Here is a 17,361-nt window from a genome sequence, read left to right as displayed (position 1 = left end):
AAACATACCTCCCAACAGCTCAAGCTTCCTCCCTCCTGTGAGGATGCACGGCACAGCACTTAGCTCCCCAAGCAGCCACCCCCCGAGCAAAAGCTTCAGACCTGCTGTGCTGGGGGGACCCGCTGAGACCAGCTGGTCGGGTGGAAGCTGCTGGAAAAGGAGCCATAACAGGTAGCCATGAAAGAGGTGACTCTGCTGAAGAAAGATCCTAAAAGGATGCCGGCCCAGTTTTACTAGCCACAGCAGAGAAGTATCACTCTCAAAAGCAGCTTCCACAGAAAAGGGTCAGACTTCATTAATTCTCTAGTCCTTCATGGCAGACACCTTTGACAGGCCAAGTTCTGGCTGGGTAGGCTGGGAAAACCCACACTGTTCCCTATACAAGGTCAGCTTTTAGACATCTGACTTACATCACGGGCCCAAAGCTTATTATGTCAGTCTGAGCTGATAAATAATCCAGAAACTGGGAAAAGCAAATGTTTGGCGAGAGCTCTGAATATAAAACAGACTTTGAATGCTACGAACACGACGGCAGATAAACCATTCTTTTTCTGTTGCCATCAAGGTATGTGAGACAATTCTCCTCGTCCCATAACTTCCCAATCTCTGCCCCATTATCCGTGTTCAGAAACAATCTTCAATTGCTATTTGCATGACATTCGACAGATTGAGGACCCTTTTTTTTTGTAAAATAAGTGAATCAAACATCCTTGTTCCTGGTTGTGAATAATTCTGTACTTAATTATGTTAGTTATATACAATACCTTTGAAAGGGAAAATCTAGCACCGTTCTTCTCTGAAATAACTTATTTTCTTGGTTACATAACGGAATTGAATGCAATTTTTCTTCTGTTTTACCTTCCTGGGAACAAAGTCTGCATTCTTCAGCTGTGATCACTCAGGCTACTGGTTGGTTGGGTTGGTTTTGTTTTTTTTTAATAATAATAACGCACAAGAAGAATACAAAGACAGGGTTCCATAGAGACTGAACCGTGTATTTTATATGAAAAGGCAATTTGCTTTGACTAGAAAATAAGCAGCACAGAAAATACAAAACCAGAGGTTTCATTTTACATTCCGACACTTAGGAGCGGGCAATTATCCAGTTGCTTAGTCTCTGTTTTGGGGGTTCTTCTGGGGTGCAGGCGTAACTATATCTTTAGTCGCAGATATTATAAATTCAGAACAAAAGGCATAGGCAAAGCAAATAGTATATCACTTCCTGCTACCGCTACAAGCGCTAAGAATATTCTTAAACATGCCACTCACTCACCAGGATATAAACATCAGAAGGAGCTGAAAATCACTGCTTTGCCACTGTCACTTCCCACCTCCTCCTTGCAGAAGTCCGACAGCACCTCTCCGAGTACCACCTGCGGCAGGGCACACTGTAACGTCCCACGGGAGTAGCCAGCTCGCTCTGACACAGAACTAGGCTCAGGTGCTGGAATCAGCCCAGGGGCCGAGTCCCAGCTGGCAAATCTAAAATGACTTCCAGCCCAAGGGAAATGAGAGAGGAGTGTTTGGAAAGAGCTTGCGTAGAGGGCTTCCAAATGGTAGTAGTCCTCCTTCAGAGAACTAGTGACACTGCCTAGGCTGAAGATCAATAGACCATTTGGACTGAGGAGCACTGGAGGGATGGTTCTCTTGTCCTGGACTGGGCTGAGCAGCCCCCATTCTTTTGCTGGGGAGTTAAAGGAGTTTGCACAAATGTGACTGTGGCTCTTGCTGTGCTGGGTGCGGAGAGGTGTGATTATCACTCGTGCCCCGCTGCATGGCTGCCTTCCAGCTGCCAAAGCCCTCCTGCCAGTGAGACTTCAAAAGGGAGCATGGCTGGCCGGTTCGCCCAGAAATAGCTCCTCGCCTCTCCTGGCAGCGCAAACACCTCTTTGAAAGCCCATTCCATCCGTACTCTCACTAGGCAGTAACTGCTGGTTACCACTCCCTCATCGGTGGTGGGAAAAGCAAATACAGCTCTCTAGCTTTTCTTTGCACTCTAGACACATAACAAGTGTGTTCACTGGACAAGCCCCTACTCAGATAAAGACTGAGAATTCACCGTGACCTCGCACTTCCCTGAAGATACTGCAGGCTGAATGGAGCCTCCTGGCAAGACAGATACATCCAGTCAATGGCTTGTGTCGCTGACCAAGGAATGCCTTGGGTCCTTTCCTATGCATAATTCCTCTTCAAAAACTCTCTGTCACTTCCTACAACAGCAAATATGTGGACCGACATTGTACTAAATATAGTAATTCCCCAGACGCGCGGCCTCTGCAAATTTAAGTGGATATGGCCCTTCCTTCATTACTTTATATAAAGTATTACTGTGATGTTTCCTACAATTACACAAGACGGTAAATCCATTAGAATTATGAGGAAGACTTATAACAGCTGACATTCAACTCAGAAATACTAATATGAATCTGACCATAAAGAATACGCACTTAGAATATGCAGATATTTTTAAGGGCTCTCCTTTGCTATGTTTCCGAGGAAGAATTTTAATGGTAACAGGATAGTCAACACATTCACTAACACAAGGGAACAGATGGTAAAACTTCTGTTCCCATCAAGGTAGCATCAGCAAAGCAGACATAAATATTTCCATACTGCTTTTATGCAGTAGAAATAACATAAGCTGTTTCTTACACAAAGAAGGCTGTCCACCCAGAACATGGTCTTGAAAATACCAGAAGGTATTTTCAGATAGTTGGGATCTGAAAATCCCGCTCAGGATCTATTTCAGAACAGACAGACCATGAGCGAAGAAGGTCTCTATACCATAAGTAGGAATATTTCCCTCGATTTATCCCAAAACCTGCAGAGGAGACAAAATTGCTGAATCCTGAAAGAATTAAGTGGTACAGAGCCTCATACCTGTTGTAGACATTTGCCACAAGAGCCAGGCTCCTAAGCAAGGTAATACTAAATGCTTCTTCAGAATTAAACTGTGGTTGTGATTAAGCATTTCTGCACTACCAGCAGAACACCTAACATAGACACTTCTAGTATTGGAGCTGCCTGCCTGCAAATGCAGATGGGAAAAATAATCTAGAAGATGAAAAATCTTCCATAGATTTAGGGCTAGAATTAGAACCTGGTCTTGAAGATTCCTGATAGTCTCAACAGAGAGTAGCATGCAAACTTTTTTTATCTTGGAAAATAGAAAATAACAGGAACAAAATATCTTTCACCCGTCTGAGACTTAGAGATGATCAGAACTTTAGCTAGAACGTGCCATCATGGGAAGATTCCTGGAAAAGGGTGTGGCAAAGCGACTGACTGTAAATAGGGCATGTAATTGGATAAAGTAAGTCATCTTTAGAATTTCTAGGACCCAGCAGAGCATACAGATCATATTCCGGGTAGTTCCCAAAGGATGTGACAGTTCATGAATGAATCACAAAGTGCTATCAGTACCATTCCAGTAAAACCATTGTCACAATTGAAATAATATGTTTTTACCTTTATCTCTTCTGTGATTCCAAAGGATTGAAGAAAAGGGAAACTTCTTATCTTCCTCAAAGCAGTCATTATCTGGATGTTATGCCTGCCTTGTCAGGAGCCTCTCTAAGTGATATGCACCCAACGACCTGTGGAAACCAGAACCAGGTGTAAACTCTTTTGCATCCCCCTGACTATTTTTGCTAATGAATGCAGATGTGACAATTCACTTAATCACATTTTGTCAATAAGGCTTGCTAACTGCCTTTACTCTTCTGCAAGTTTGACGAGCGCTGGGTTTTCTGACTAAATAAAACCAACCTTGTGTTCTTGTACAACGTTTACAGCCATTTTCTATTAGCCCAGCCTGGTTCTTATGAGCCAATAATCAATGACACAGAGATAGGATGAATATAAACTTCTGAGCTTTTGAAAGGAACCAGCAGCAGCAAACATCTCTCCTCTCTGCCTGGACTGGAGAGGCAGGTCACTCTCACGATGTTTAAGTAGTTCTAACAGACCCAGTCTTTCATTTTATATGCATTACGATGCATCCAGACAGAAAGAGTATGAGATGCGAGGGTACTTCTGGGACTTCTTTTGGAAAACATCTACCTAGCTGTTATTCTTTCCAGAGGAGCACACAAGAATCATGGCAAACCGAAGTAATGAAAAGTGGGGACACAAATGAAAATTCCCAATGTAGAACATGTCAGAGTATTAATCTTGCTACTTAATCAGGTAACCAGCTTGTCAACATGGCAAAAATTCAGGGGATATATTCCACCTGGAATAGCAAAGCATTTGGAACAATGTCACATGGGAAACAATTAGTATCTGCAAGAATTGTAAGCCAAGTATGGAAGTAGCTAAAGCGGAAATGACAAACGGGAAGTCGTTGGCCTCGAGGGATTTTACTGGTGGCGTTCCTCAAAGAACTGTCCCAGGACAAATTTAACATAATTGTTTGGCACAAAAATAGCAGTATACTAATGAAATGTTCTGATTAAACAACTTGGGAGGCAATGTCAGCACAAAAGAATAGCTGGAATGGTAGCTATGGGACAAAATTTAACGGTGCTAAGTGCAATAGGGAAATAACAAGAGTTTTTGCTATGAACCAAAAGCTTGTCAGCTGAAAACAACTAAGAGCAATTCTGAGACATACTAGGAGGATTGCCAGACTTCATGTACGGGAATGCCTCCCTTAGACATTCACAGCTCCTTCCAGGCTCCTTCAGCTAGTGGTGCCGCTGGCATCGTTGTTTTGATCCAGAGGCAGAGAGGTAGGCAGGGAGCAGAGGCCACAAAATCACATAACCCATATTAAAAACGCACAGTAAATGCGGGGAGAAGTAATACCCCACAAGTTCTTGATGTGGCACATGGGATTTTGGCCTGAACTATGAGAAATTCTTTGTTATATGGGACATCCAGCAAGCCTGTGTTAGCCACACGCAGGATGACTATAAGAAGCACCAGGGGAACGGAGCTCATTTCAGAGGAAGCTACAAGCAGACAGTGAAGATTCTGTTACCAAGATTACCTGCTTCCCAGGCTTCAGAGGACTCCTAATGGTGCTGTTCAGCCAGTAAGGGCACGAGTTAGAGCTCCTGTATGAACCTTCCTCTTATCTGTAGAAGGGAGGAGATCTGGATCTAGAGCTGGCCTGCTACAATCACTGGCACCCCAAAAGTCACAGATATTAGATCAGGGAGCAAATGCTTCTGGTTAATATCCACCGTGGTTTCTTTTCATCCAGGGTGGACGAAAAAATACATTCCTAGACTGTGCCTGAGCCACCCAGTTCTGGGAGTGAATGGGTGGCTGAGGAGGACTCCTCCTACAGGAATTTCTGCTGAAGCAATGGGAGTACCTTCCTCCTCTACCCTGATTGGTATTGCTGATATTCAAGGTACTGAATTACAGGAAGAAGTTGATAGGGAAGGAGGCACCTTTCCCTGTGACCTGGGGCCTGAAACATACTTCTCAGCATGAGGTCCCTTCCAACCCAAGTTATTCTCTTTTCTGACCTCTCAAGGTAGGCTACAGTGAAGGACAGTTATATCATTTCTCCTTAGATGCCTTCTTCTCACGATAACCTCCTTGTCTTGACTAGGAACTTTCTTTAGAAATGTTTCTCTCTGATCTGCTAGGGAGGAAACAGAAAAGAGGGAAAGAGGTATCCCAATTATTTTCTCTGTGAGCAGCAGAGCCTATGAAGGCTGTATTCCAATGGATTTATGTCCTATGTCCTTCATGCTCCTGCCCGTTCAACTGACCAGTATGCCCTATGTCCTCTTCATATCCACCACCCTACCTCTGAGGTGCTCCTCCAGGGCTACAGGAGGAAGCCTTGGAGGGGCTGTGACCCTGTAGTGCTTTCCCTGCAGTATCACTGGTTCTTCCTCACCTCCTTTAACTGCCTCTCAGCTTCCCCCACTCAGTACTTGCAGCTCTCTTAGAAGACTTTTAGTCACTTTTTTGGCATGCAAAGGTCAGAAAGGAGGACCCATTGTTACAGAAGACAAGGGAAGTGGCAAGTCAAAATACTGAAAATTGCTGTGGCACCTGGGCCAGTATCAACAGCTGATGCATTTTTTGCTCTTTTGTGCAACTGTAATAATGTTCATATTGGGTTGCATTTCAACTTACATGTAGAAGTTTATACTCATATCTGGAGATCGTCTAAAAAACCATTAATATTGTGAAAAGCAGGCAAGTTTTCTGTTTGACTCCCAAAATATAAAATTTCCATATCCAGAGCATAATATTACAGCAGTATAAAGTCCTGGGACATTTCAGAAGTTCCTTCCTCTTGGAAAAAGATTCTTCAAAGTATTTTAAGTTCTTGGAACCAAAATATATGATTCCCACACAAATCCAGACCTATTTTTTCTAACCATGAAGAAAACTTCTCATACAAGAACCCAAAATGTTTTCTAGGACACTGAAAAACCCCACCCTTGTATTTACCTTCATCATGTCTTGCAAGGAAGGGGAGTAGTAGTATTGCTATTTTACAGATGGAACTGAAGCTCAAAGGCTAAATTACTTACCTGCTACCAGACAAAAGTGGTGGAACAGGGAACTGACCACACCAGTCCTAATTTCCAAGACAGTGTCTTAAACACTGCACCATTTTTCTTGCAAGGCCCACAGTCTGCACTATGCACAAACACACCTCGGAACATAGGCTAATATGTGAAAATGAAAGCCTTGCTATGCTTTGACCTGCACTTTGCTTTTTGCTCTCTCCTGTTATACATTGTCCACATGGAAACTGTATATTCTGCAGCACTTTCTCAGAAGCTGGAAAATAATTTCCTTCCCCTAGCAAACACATTATTTGGGCTGTGTGGCACCACAGAAAAAGTCAATGCAGCTTTTCATTTACTGCTGTGTCTGCACGTTAACACGAAGAAGGTCAGTAGGAGTGTACACAGTACTGAGAAAATGAGTAGTTAATTATTGCTAGACTGCAAGAAGGGAAAATACATGTGATTTATTTTGGTTTAGAAAACTGCAAATCATGAGAACGGCTTCTTTTTCTGGACTGTTTTTCGTGGGAAGGCACCTGTACAGAAAAATTTGCGATGATCAGTCGAGGCTATTCAATGTGCTTTGAGTATTACAGAAGAAAAAAAAAAATCCCCTCCCAGAAGCAGGAACAATCTCAACACATGAAGTACAATACTCAGCAAGAAAAAAAACATTTTTCTCTCTCGTGTGTGTAACCTGGCAACTTGCCAATATCTTCTGCTTTATTTACTCCTCCTGAAGCATTTCTGCTTGAGTGTTTCCTTGCATCATCAACAGTCTTTAATGCTTCAAACCTAAGCTGTGTTTAGACCAAAAATGCCAGACTTGCTCTTCATGGCACAAGTTTTAATAATTTCAAAACTTATTAGCAGACAACAGAAGGCCCCAAACTTAGTACAACCAGATGTTTCCTTTGGGATGTCAAAGCACTGTTTAAAACTTCTCCAGTCCTCCAAAGGCTGAGGTTCTATTTGCTGTTCATACTCCAGCTAGAATAAATAAGCAAAATGCATTCATACTACAGAAGAGATATGATAACTGTTTTAAAAACACTCTTAAGAAGATATTTTTATCAAGTGTTTTGTCCCAAATTTTCTATCAGAACAATCAGGACAGGTGGACCAAATCTCACAAATCGGTTCCTCTGCAAAAGGCAAACTAGTCCCTCCCAAGTAATAATAATTACATAAAACTATGAATAATTATAAAACACCTAACTTCTTTGTATAGTTGTGTTGAAAAATAATAGTTCTCACAAGCTACAAAAGCAGGAAAAACTCCTATTTCCAGAGCAAGATAAGGAAAGTGTCCTGGGGAGCACAATTTGCTATCCATCCAACTTCACAGGTCACTGGGCAGTTAGGAGAAGGAGAGGCTGATGTCCGGTACCCATGAGCAGAACAAAGCAGTGTCATGAAGCCCAGAAAGCCAGCTGCAGGATTAGCACTTCCCACGTGAGTCCCAGGTAAGTCTCCAGGCAACCGGCAAATGTCAGAGCAATAATAGACAATTTCAGTGTAAATTCTCCAGAATTATTGCAGTATGTTCCTTGTTGACTAAACAGTTTTACTCTGTATTGATTTCCAAGAAGAGTAATTAGTTTTATCCAGACAGAATACCAAAGGTTTGAAAAAGACATTCCCTATCCTAACACTTTAAAGACACGGCCAATCAGCCCAATTTATTAGGTGGAACACAGCAAATGAGAAGTGACGATCATTAAAACCAATGTACACCGTTTGCAGAGTTTAGATTCACTTCAGGAGTATTCTACAGATATGCACTACTGCAAATTGTGCACAGGCAATTACAAAACTCACCAAGCTTATTTGCATATCTGATTTTTGCACTGGAATGAACTAGACAGAGATCATGACCAACAGACATGTACAGTTCTACAAATGCTAAATAATTGAGTTAATGTACTCAAATGTTTTGCAACATTTAAGTAATATGAAGGCAAAAGGCTCAGCACCTGCCAGCCACAGCCACTGTTCTGAAACCATCTAACATTTTTCTAGGCAAGATCCAGACTCAGCGAATTGCTCAACTTCACAAAGTAAACGAGTAGCAGGGATCATTTTATCTCCTAATTCCAAAGTAAGTAACTTAATATCCTCTGTCAGATCATTTATCCTGAAAGACTGGTTTAATAATTGTTTCACATTACCACGATGTAGGTTTTTGAAGCATTTGTGTCACCAAGAGACAGAAGCAGCATTACTGAACAATTCCCAGTTTCTCCTAAAATTCTGTTTTGCAGCTAGTCAGTTATAGATGGACTATCTGCATTTAAGTAATGCTGTATTTCTGCTGGAAAGATATTTTAAAAGAAACAACTGTGCTGAAACTGTCTGATCCATCAGTATAACGTTTTGTTCCTTAATTTCTGCAGTCTCACTGAAGAAAGGTTTAAGTGATAAAAACCTCTTTTTTCTTCAATTTAATTGATTCTTCTTTTTCCAGCAAACACTGAATTAGCTTTGTTACAGTGATGCACTATGCTATGCAATGAAACTTCTGCCAACATCCTTACAGTAAATGTGTACACTCATTCTGGCTTCAGCCATCATGTGAAATCACCCGAGAACTCAAAAAAATCAAATATGGTCACATTTTCCCAGCAAGCAAACCAAAAATCCTGTAATGCTTACAGTGATAATAAAACAGTAAAAAAAAAAAAAAAAAAAAAAAAAATTCACAAGAAGAAACGTGTCCGAGTTGGAGAAAGATGATGATGACACGTAGAAAAGGAGTAGCAAGTAACAGAATGATGGTTTGGAAAAGAACACTCTAAATGTCAAGTCTTTCATCTGTCTTAACAAAACTGCGATGTCTGAAAAAAATAACAAACTAACATCTGCTAACTTTATAAATAACACTCATTGCACATACGTTCTTCATAACACACACAATCCTGCAATGGTCTTTAAAATATTGTATCCCATGATGAAATGCTAAAAAGAAATCAAGAAAAGAAGATAATATATTCAGGTTAAATGTACATGCTACACCTGTACTCAACAACAATATTGTTTAGGTTATAGACTGTAACTATATGTTACAGACTGTTTCTTTCTTTTGAAATCTGGAAACACATAGTTTATTCAGAACCTATTATTAAGAAAGACATCCAATTTGGGTAAAGATTTTCAGCAGGGGCAATTCATTACTCGCCTGTTCTAATGATCATTATGCTTACCATGAAAAAGTGCCTTTTAAAAAAGGTTTTTTAAAGTAACTGCTTTTCCACCCCAACATTTGGTGTTAACCTCTCGTATCAGGTGTACTGGTCAAGGTTTCGGCAGGAAGGAAGGCAGGCTACAGGAGTTGCCCCCTGTGAGCCACAGACAGTTCCAGCTGGCTCCACAAAGGACCCACTGCACGACACAGCTCAGCCCAGCAGCCAAGTGGGTGGCACCTTTGTGAAAATAACAGACAAGCAGAGGAATGAGGGGAAAAAAGTGAGGAACAGCTGTATGAACACCAAAGTCAGAAAAGAAGGAGGGAGAGGTGCTCCAGGCGCCAGAGCAGTTATTTCCCTGCAGCCCATGGAGAAGACCACCTTGGAGCAGATATTGACACTGCAGCCTGGGGAGGAACCCACACCAGCACAGCTGGGTATTTCCTGAGGGAATTACAGCTCATGAAGAGCCCATACAGGAGCAGAAGAGAAGCGTGAGGAAGAAGGAGCAGAAGAACTGCTGGAAACTGAGTGTAACCCCTCCATCCACCACTGAAGGGACCGGGGGAAGGAAACAGGACTCAGGAGTGAAGTTTATCCTGGAAAAAGGGAGGCAGCGGGAAGGTGTTACTTTAATTTTTGTGGTTTTTGTTTCTCACTATCCAAATCTATTTTAACTGGCAATAAACTACATCCATCCAGCCAACGTTAACCAGCCACAACTACTTGAAGAACAAATGAAAAAAATACACATTGGTTTAAAAGGAAGAAATTTTAATGTAAAAATTTACACTCACCACATTATATCCTCTGCACTGATCTGTCAGTATATACTTCTATCACGTTTTCATAATAAAACCACAAATAGTAATTCTCAAACTAGGGAGGAAACTGCAGCGGTCTGCATGATTTATTCTATTCATAATTTATTCTACAAGTGTTTACAGGTTAACCACAAAAATAATTCCTCTTCCCTTTTCTCAAGGAAATAAAAATTTCACTTCTAAACTCAAGAATCATTCAGCTCTCTAATAGTCTGTGCACTGTGCCCCAGCATCCTCTGTCAAAACTAGCACATTTTTATCTCTTGGGATTCCAACCAGTAGCGTTTGTTGCTCCTCACGTGCCCACACAGCATATTCCGAATTCTTCTCCAGTGACACCCAAAGACACACTTCAGTGAAAGAAGAAACAGCTGAAGATGTCCATCTTCAGTTTTGCCTTGCAATACACCCAGTCGCCAACATTACTTTCTTCCAAATGGATCAGACCACACTTTTAACCCTACAAATCAAATATGAGAATACCAGCAGTTCATAACTAGACTGTTGGAGAAACAAAATAACAGGTCTGCTGCTCCAGCTTTCTGTACAAAACAAGGAAAGAACCTAACAATTTCTGCATGGAACTCACACCTCTGTTTAAGCTTGCAAAATTACTTAGAAAGACAACCTCATCTTGATCTTAAGCTTCAGATAATGGAAAAATCTATCACATCCATAGGTAAGGTGTTCTAATATTGTTGGAACAACCATCTAGAATTGCACCTTGCACTTGAATTTGTCTAGATTTCACTTTCAACTAGCGGATCTCGTAACTTCTCATCAGCATCTAAATTTAGACAAAAAAGTTATAATGAGGACAACTGGTCGTCAAGTACCTGCATCTCTGAGCCCATCCAGTCCTCTTTAATGTTTAATTAAAAAGGCAGGTTTACCAGACTTCTGTTTCACAATACCCTTCCTACTCTTCTTCAGCATTTCACCATTTTCCTGGAAAGTAATTCCTGCACTGATGATTTAACTGATATGTGTAGTAAGGACATGGCATTAATCCTATTTGGTTTTCTCCTGCTGCTGATGTTAGACTTTTCTAAAAATAGGAATAAGTTACCCTTTAACATACTCAGATATGAACTGTTTCATCAAGACAAGCACTCTCATGTCTTTAAATGAGAAGTGCCAACCTTGCATAATGAATAACCAGTTCCATTACCTATGAAACAATGAACTATTAAGGATGGTGTGCCATACTTTAATTTTTATTCCCTTCATATGCTTTTCTACGCCTTCTACTGGCAGCAGCAGGGATCAAACAGCTATTAGCACTGCATTCCAAATTTTCCTTTACATGTAGCGGATTTCTGCCTTCCCTCTCCACCCATAAGGCCGGAAGGTACTGACAAAGCACTCACAAACCATGCTTCAGCTGAGTTGTAAAGCAGTATTCCACAAAACCAGCGTGCAATAGAGTATTTTTTACAGCTAGAGCTCAGCCCACCCATGGTTCTTGTTTGCTCTGAGCTGGTTCAGAACTTAATTTCTGGTGTGGAAACTGGCATCTATTTAAGAAAATGTGAAGATAACAGAATCTCTACAACTTATTTGGCCAATTAAGTCAATTTTAAACAAGTTTTATTAAATCCATAGTTTTCAAGTGAAGAATTAGCCTGAAAAAAAATATTTTCATGGTAAGTTTATTATATATGTATTCTTCACTATTATTTGAACCTATATAAATATTCAGGTCTTACTTCAAGAAGATCTTTAAAACTATCAATGCAAACACATGAATCAAGTATACCTGCAGGCTGAATATCCTCTTGAACAATACCAGCTCGGTTTATTGACTGTTCTTTTTCTGGAAAACAGAACATAAAGAACACCACTGAAAAAAAAGAAAATACCAGACATCTTGACTGCATGCAATCAAATATGGAAATTTTTTTCATTCTGGATGCTACACGGTAAAATTCTGGTGAGTATCCACCTACACAATGTGAATGTTGTACTCGCACTTCACTGAGAAACTAACAGTCTGTTTTGAGAGATTACAAGCAATCAGATAACAATCTTAAAGTAATGACTACTGTTTAATAAGAAATGCAAAATACCTACCACGATCCCATCACTTATGGAATGACTAATACTTTAAGGAGCTATCATTTATATGTTCAACATAAAACTCTTCAAATGATTTATTCTTTCCAGAACCAGTGATCCCTATTCTCAGGCATCTTGCATCTTATCTCAAGTAGATTTCATGACAGCATCTACAAAATTACTGCTTTGGAAATTAAGTATTAGAGGGATACTTTCCATACAACATGCCTGCCTCAGACTTTTCTTTTTTGTTTGAAAGATTCAACTACTTCCAAGAAGAGAAATGGACAAAACTATATAATTTCCCCTAATTAAGTGCCCCTCTTCCTTCCCCCCTTCCAGTTAAGCACTTTACCACTGTGGTACTTTGAAGCAAGAAGTCAAAGCTCAGTTGGATTAGTCTTTTGCCCACACCACTGAATTTTTTAAGCCTTAAAAAAGCTGTAGGGTGCATGTTCTCAGTGGAAACTTAGAACTAAGCTCACCTTAAAATTGAAACTTTTCATCATCCTACCTCACTGAGAATGCGCAGGCACTACATGTTATTAGGCTGTCTAGGTACAAGCCTGATGCTACCAGAAACTAGCAGGCAGATCACAGTAATTGATTCTGCTTGCAAGGGGACAGGCACTAGAGGCAGATCTCCAGTTCTGTTCACTGAGCACGGTGACTGCCATTCCATCCTTTTTAGCAGACAAAAATCTCAGGGAACTGTCTGATTTTAAAAGATAAGGTACAAAACCCAGACAGAGAAAACAGAATAAATTAGGGCAAGGAATCAGACTTATTCTAGGCCATGGAAGAGAATCATAGAATGGTTTAGGTTGGAAAGGACTTTGAAGATCATCGAGTTCCAACCCCCCTGCCATAGGCAGGGACACCTCCCACTAGACCAGGTTGCCCAAGGCCACGTCCAGCCTGGCCTTGAACACCTCCAGGGATGAGGCCACAACAACCTCTCTGGGCAACCTGTTCCAGTGCCTCACCACCCTCAAAGTGAAAAATTTCTTCCTAATGTTCAACCTGAACCTGGCCTCTTCCAGTTTAAAGCCATTCCCCCTTGTCCTATCGCTACATGAGAAAGATACTTAGTTTTAGGTGGAGACTAAGATCGGAAGAGAGGCAGAGACCAAAATGGTAATATGGGAACACACTTGAGGTGAACAGGAAGAGCTGTTAACTGGTCAGGCAAAGAAATGAGTGCAGAGAAGTAACAGATAAGAGATAGGACAGGGAACATATAGAGATAGGACAGGGAACAGTCAATAGGGAGACTGGGGTGGGGTCGAGAAACAACTTGGAATGCAGGCAAGCCAAAAAAAAGACAATGAGGAAGAGCCAGTCTTGATGAGAGGACAGCCACCTCACAGGATGGGGAAAGAGCTGAGTCCCACAGTTGAGCAAAATCACAAAATCTACTGTGAAAATTCCCCAATATCAATCCAAAGCTGTCTACCCTGTCATTTTAATTAATCCAAGTGGAAGAGGTTTGTGCTGAAGATCTCAAAGTTCCAACAGTGCCAATAAACTGTGTTTCATATGAGGAAACAGTCCTTTTTAAAGCTAGCTACGGCAAGGAAAAATATTAGAAACATCAAGGCCACAAACTGAGGTACTAAAAACCTATAAAATGATAGCACTTCTGTATGAAATTAAGTCAAACCTCTGTGTGCACAATTTAAGGTACATATTAACAATTTGATTACATACAGTTTTTCCAAGTATCTTCCATTTTATTTGTTAAATTGCTAGGAACTCCTCTGAAGATGTGTGAGAATTGTGCAGTAAAGTCTTCCTCCTGAATGTATTGTGCCTCACTTGTGTAGAATTTAGGAGATACACAAGAAAAATAAGATTGAAGAAAGAAAAGATAGCATTTCATGTTTCCGTAATTGAATGTCACTCCAGAGAACTAAAATCCATTCTTGCCTTTTGCAGGATTACTATGTGACGTTAATCCAAGTGTCCCAAAACGCAGAACTACTGAGTATTCATCCACAGCTCAAGCCAATGAGGGGTATAAGCTTTTATAGAAATTTTGTTGTCAAACAGCTAACTAGACTGTACTCTGAAAAATCAAATTCTTTGTACCCCAAAGGTTAAAATACTTCCACTCAAGTACCACAACTGTCAGATTCCATGTTCTTGCCTAAAGTATTATGGTAACGAATGCTTGTGCTTCTCTCATTCTGCAGCAATGAGTACCAAGAAAAGCACATAGGAAATTCATAAAGGTGACATCAAAGGAGAGTTTGAGCAGCATGCAACAAGTAAAGTTTAGAATCAGGTATTAAATAGCAAGTTTGACCGCTTGCTAACTGCGCATTGCCCATCTTACATGCTAATGGAGATTTTAAAAAATAAATCACTAACCTGCTGGTGAACATTTGTTCATGTAATTCACAAGTACAAAAGAGGATGTTGTCCACTAGTTTTGTTCTTTCCTTAATGCTGGGTCACACTTCTAATATTATATTTTTGGAAAGTGCACCATAAGCAAAAATGAGTTAAGAATAAGGTTTTTAAATGGGAACACAAAGTATAAAACCTATCTTTGTGGGCAGTTTCCAACTTCACAAACATAGCTTCCTTAAATAAAAACTTGCTCGCAAATTAGCTTTTACCTCATTTTTGATGCAAAGCTAAAGTTCCTCCAAGAAGATCAGTAAGTTTGTTACCCTCTTCCTTTTTTGTTTTTTCCCTTCCTAGAAATCTCTTTAGTTGTCTCAGTAGATTAACCATGTGCACCTTCAAGTTATCTCCAACAGCTTGCTTAGCTTTATACAAGTTAAAGCAAGGACATGAGGCTGTTACACCAGAACTTTTCCCCACTTCTTTCAGCAGTGGTTAACAGATGTTCAAGAGTAACGGGCACTCCCTCTACCGTTCCCATGGCATGGAGTGTCCGCCTGCAGCTGCTGAGGCTTCGCACCCCGACCTTCAGGTGCCTTCGTGTGCTCGAGAGCTCCCTGGTCACAGGGTCAGCTGTGGGCCTTGGCGGGTTTTCTGTGCTTCTGGCAGGGAAGTGGGGTTTTACTCAGCAGTTTCAGAGAAAACTCTGCAGAGTGAGACCAGCTCTAGCAAATTACTGCAATTGGTAAACAATCTATTACCATGTTTTTAAGTCAAACTTTTCAATTGTAGCTAGAAAGCATAACTCAAAAAACTTAATAGAATCATAGAATGGTTTGGGTTGGAAGGGACCTTTAATAGTCATCTAGTCCAACCCCCCTGCAATGAGCAGGGACATCTTCAACTCAATCAGGCTGCTCAGAGCCCATGCAACCTGACCTTGAACGTTTCCAGAAATGGGGCACCTATGACCTCTCTGAGCAATCTGTGCCAGTGTTTACCACCCTCAGCATAAAAAGTTTCTTCCTTATCTCTAGCGTGAATCTTCCCTCTTTTAGTTTAAAGCCATTAGCCCTTGTCCTACCACAACAGGCCCTGCTAAAAAGTCTGTCCCCATCTTTCTTATAAGCCTCCTTTGAGTACTGAAAGGCCACAATAAGGTCTCGCGGGAGCCTTCAATTCTCCAGGCTGAACCTGAACTCTCTCAGCCTGTCCTCACAGGAGAGATACAGAGATACTCCTTCCCTCCGATCTTAACTTCCTCAACTGCATCTCAACTCTCGTAATCGCTTCAGAAAACAGCTAACGGGTGTTCTGGACCACATGCCAGCCAGTAACTTCAAACAGGAGTCCTACGAGGTTTCGTGCTTTGGGTTTTTTTTTTTTAAGGATCCCTCTGGCGAGTGGAAAGCCTCTCCAGCGTTGCTCACCCAGCGGCAGCCCCCAGCGCACCCTCAGCCCGGACACGCCCGCGCTGCCGCTCCCCGCAGCCCGGCCGGGCTACAAACCCGCTCGCAGCCGGGCCGTGGCCCGTTCCCCGCTCGCCGCAGGCACTCACTGTACTCCTCCGGCAGCAGCAGCGGCCGGAAGTAGATGGGATAAAATGCCGCCCCCACCACAGCCACGAACCCGCCGAAGATACCGAGCGTGCGAGACAGCCCCGCCATCACCCCCGGCCGCCCCCACCCGGAAGCTGTAAGGCCGCCGCTTCCGGGACACACCGGAAGCAGAGCGGTGAAGCACCTGCGGACTCCGCCCCCTCCGGCAGGTAGCGCCCTCGCGCGGGCTGGCGGGGCATGTCCCGGTGCCGGCGCCCCCCCCGGTGAGGCGGGGACGGTCCCGTTACCTCCCCGCCGCGCTTCGTTGTGTCACCCCCGGCCAGGCGAACGGCGGCACCTCCCGGGCAGCCCCCGCCGCCCCGCACACGGCGGCTCTGAGGAGGCACTGCCCCGTGGCCGCGCCTCGCCCACCAGCGGGAGCGGAGGGACCAGCCCCGGGCGGGGGCAGCGCTGGCAGGGCCGGGCCCGAGCGGGCAGCGCAGAGCCGAGGCGTGAGGGTGGGGACGGGGGCAGAGCCACGCTGCCGCCAGGAGGGAGGACGCGGCCCTCCCCCGGCGGTCCCGCCGCTCCCGAGCCGCCGCCCGGTGCCCGTGGTGCAGAGGTGCGTGGGGGGCTCTGAGGTCCCGGGACCTCTCCTGCACTCCGCACCTGCGGCGGCGGCGCAGGGCCGGGCCAGGCCCAGCCCTGCCCTGCCCTGCCCTGCCCGGGCGGCGGCCCCTCCTCCAGGAAGCCGGATCTGCCGCATCCTTGTCGGCGGGGCCGGCCGCGCACAACCGGCCGCGCTGGGCAGCGCCGCCGCGGCAGCATGAGGCCCCCGGCTGAGCCCCCCGCCGTACCCCGCCGCCGTCCCTCTCTGCTCCTTCTCCTCCTCCTCCTCACGGTGAGTGGCGGCCGG

The 17,361-nt window shown here is 43.2% G+C and overlaps 1 protein-coding gene across 1 annotated transcript; it reads right to left on the bottom strand.

The window, feature by feature from the left end:
* Window positions 1–10,436: 10,436 nt before the first annotated feature.
* Window positions 10,437–16,583, bottom strand: SMIM20 (small integral membrane protein 20). Its single transcript, XM_082482721.1, has 3 exons — window positions 16,466–16,583; window positions 12,257–12,313; window positions 10,437–10,957 (listed from the first exon to the last, which is right to left on the bottom strand). Exons 1-3 carry the CDS (start codon window positions 16,572–16,574, stop codon window positions 10,920–10,922), a joined length of 204 nt encoding a protein of 67 aa, XP_082338847.1. The 5' UTR covers window positions 16,575–16,583; the 3' UTR covers window positions 10,437–10,919.
* Between the last annotated feature and the right edge of the window lie 778 nt (window positions 16,584–17,361).

The sequence above is a fragment of the Vanellus vanellus genome, assembly GCF_965231255.1.
Source record: "Vanellus vanellus genome assembly, chromosome: 4".
NCBI classification, from domain to species: Eukaryota; Metazoa; Chordata; class Aves; order Charadriiformes; family Charadriidae; genus Vanellus; species Vanellus vanellus.
The sequence above is the reverse complement of the archived record's forward strand: the minus strand, read 5'-3'. Positions and strand labels throughout refer to the sequence as shown.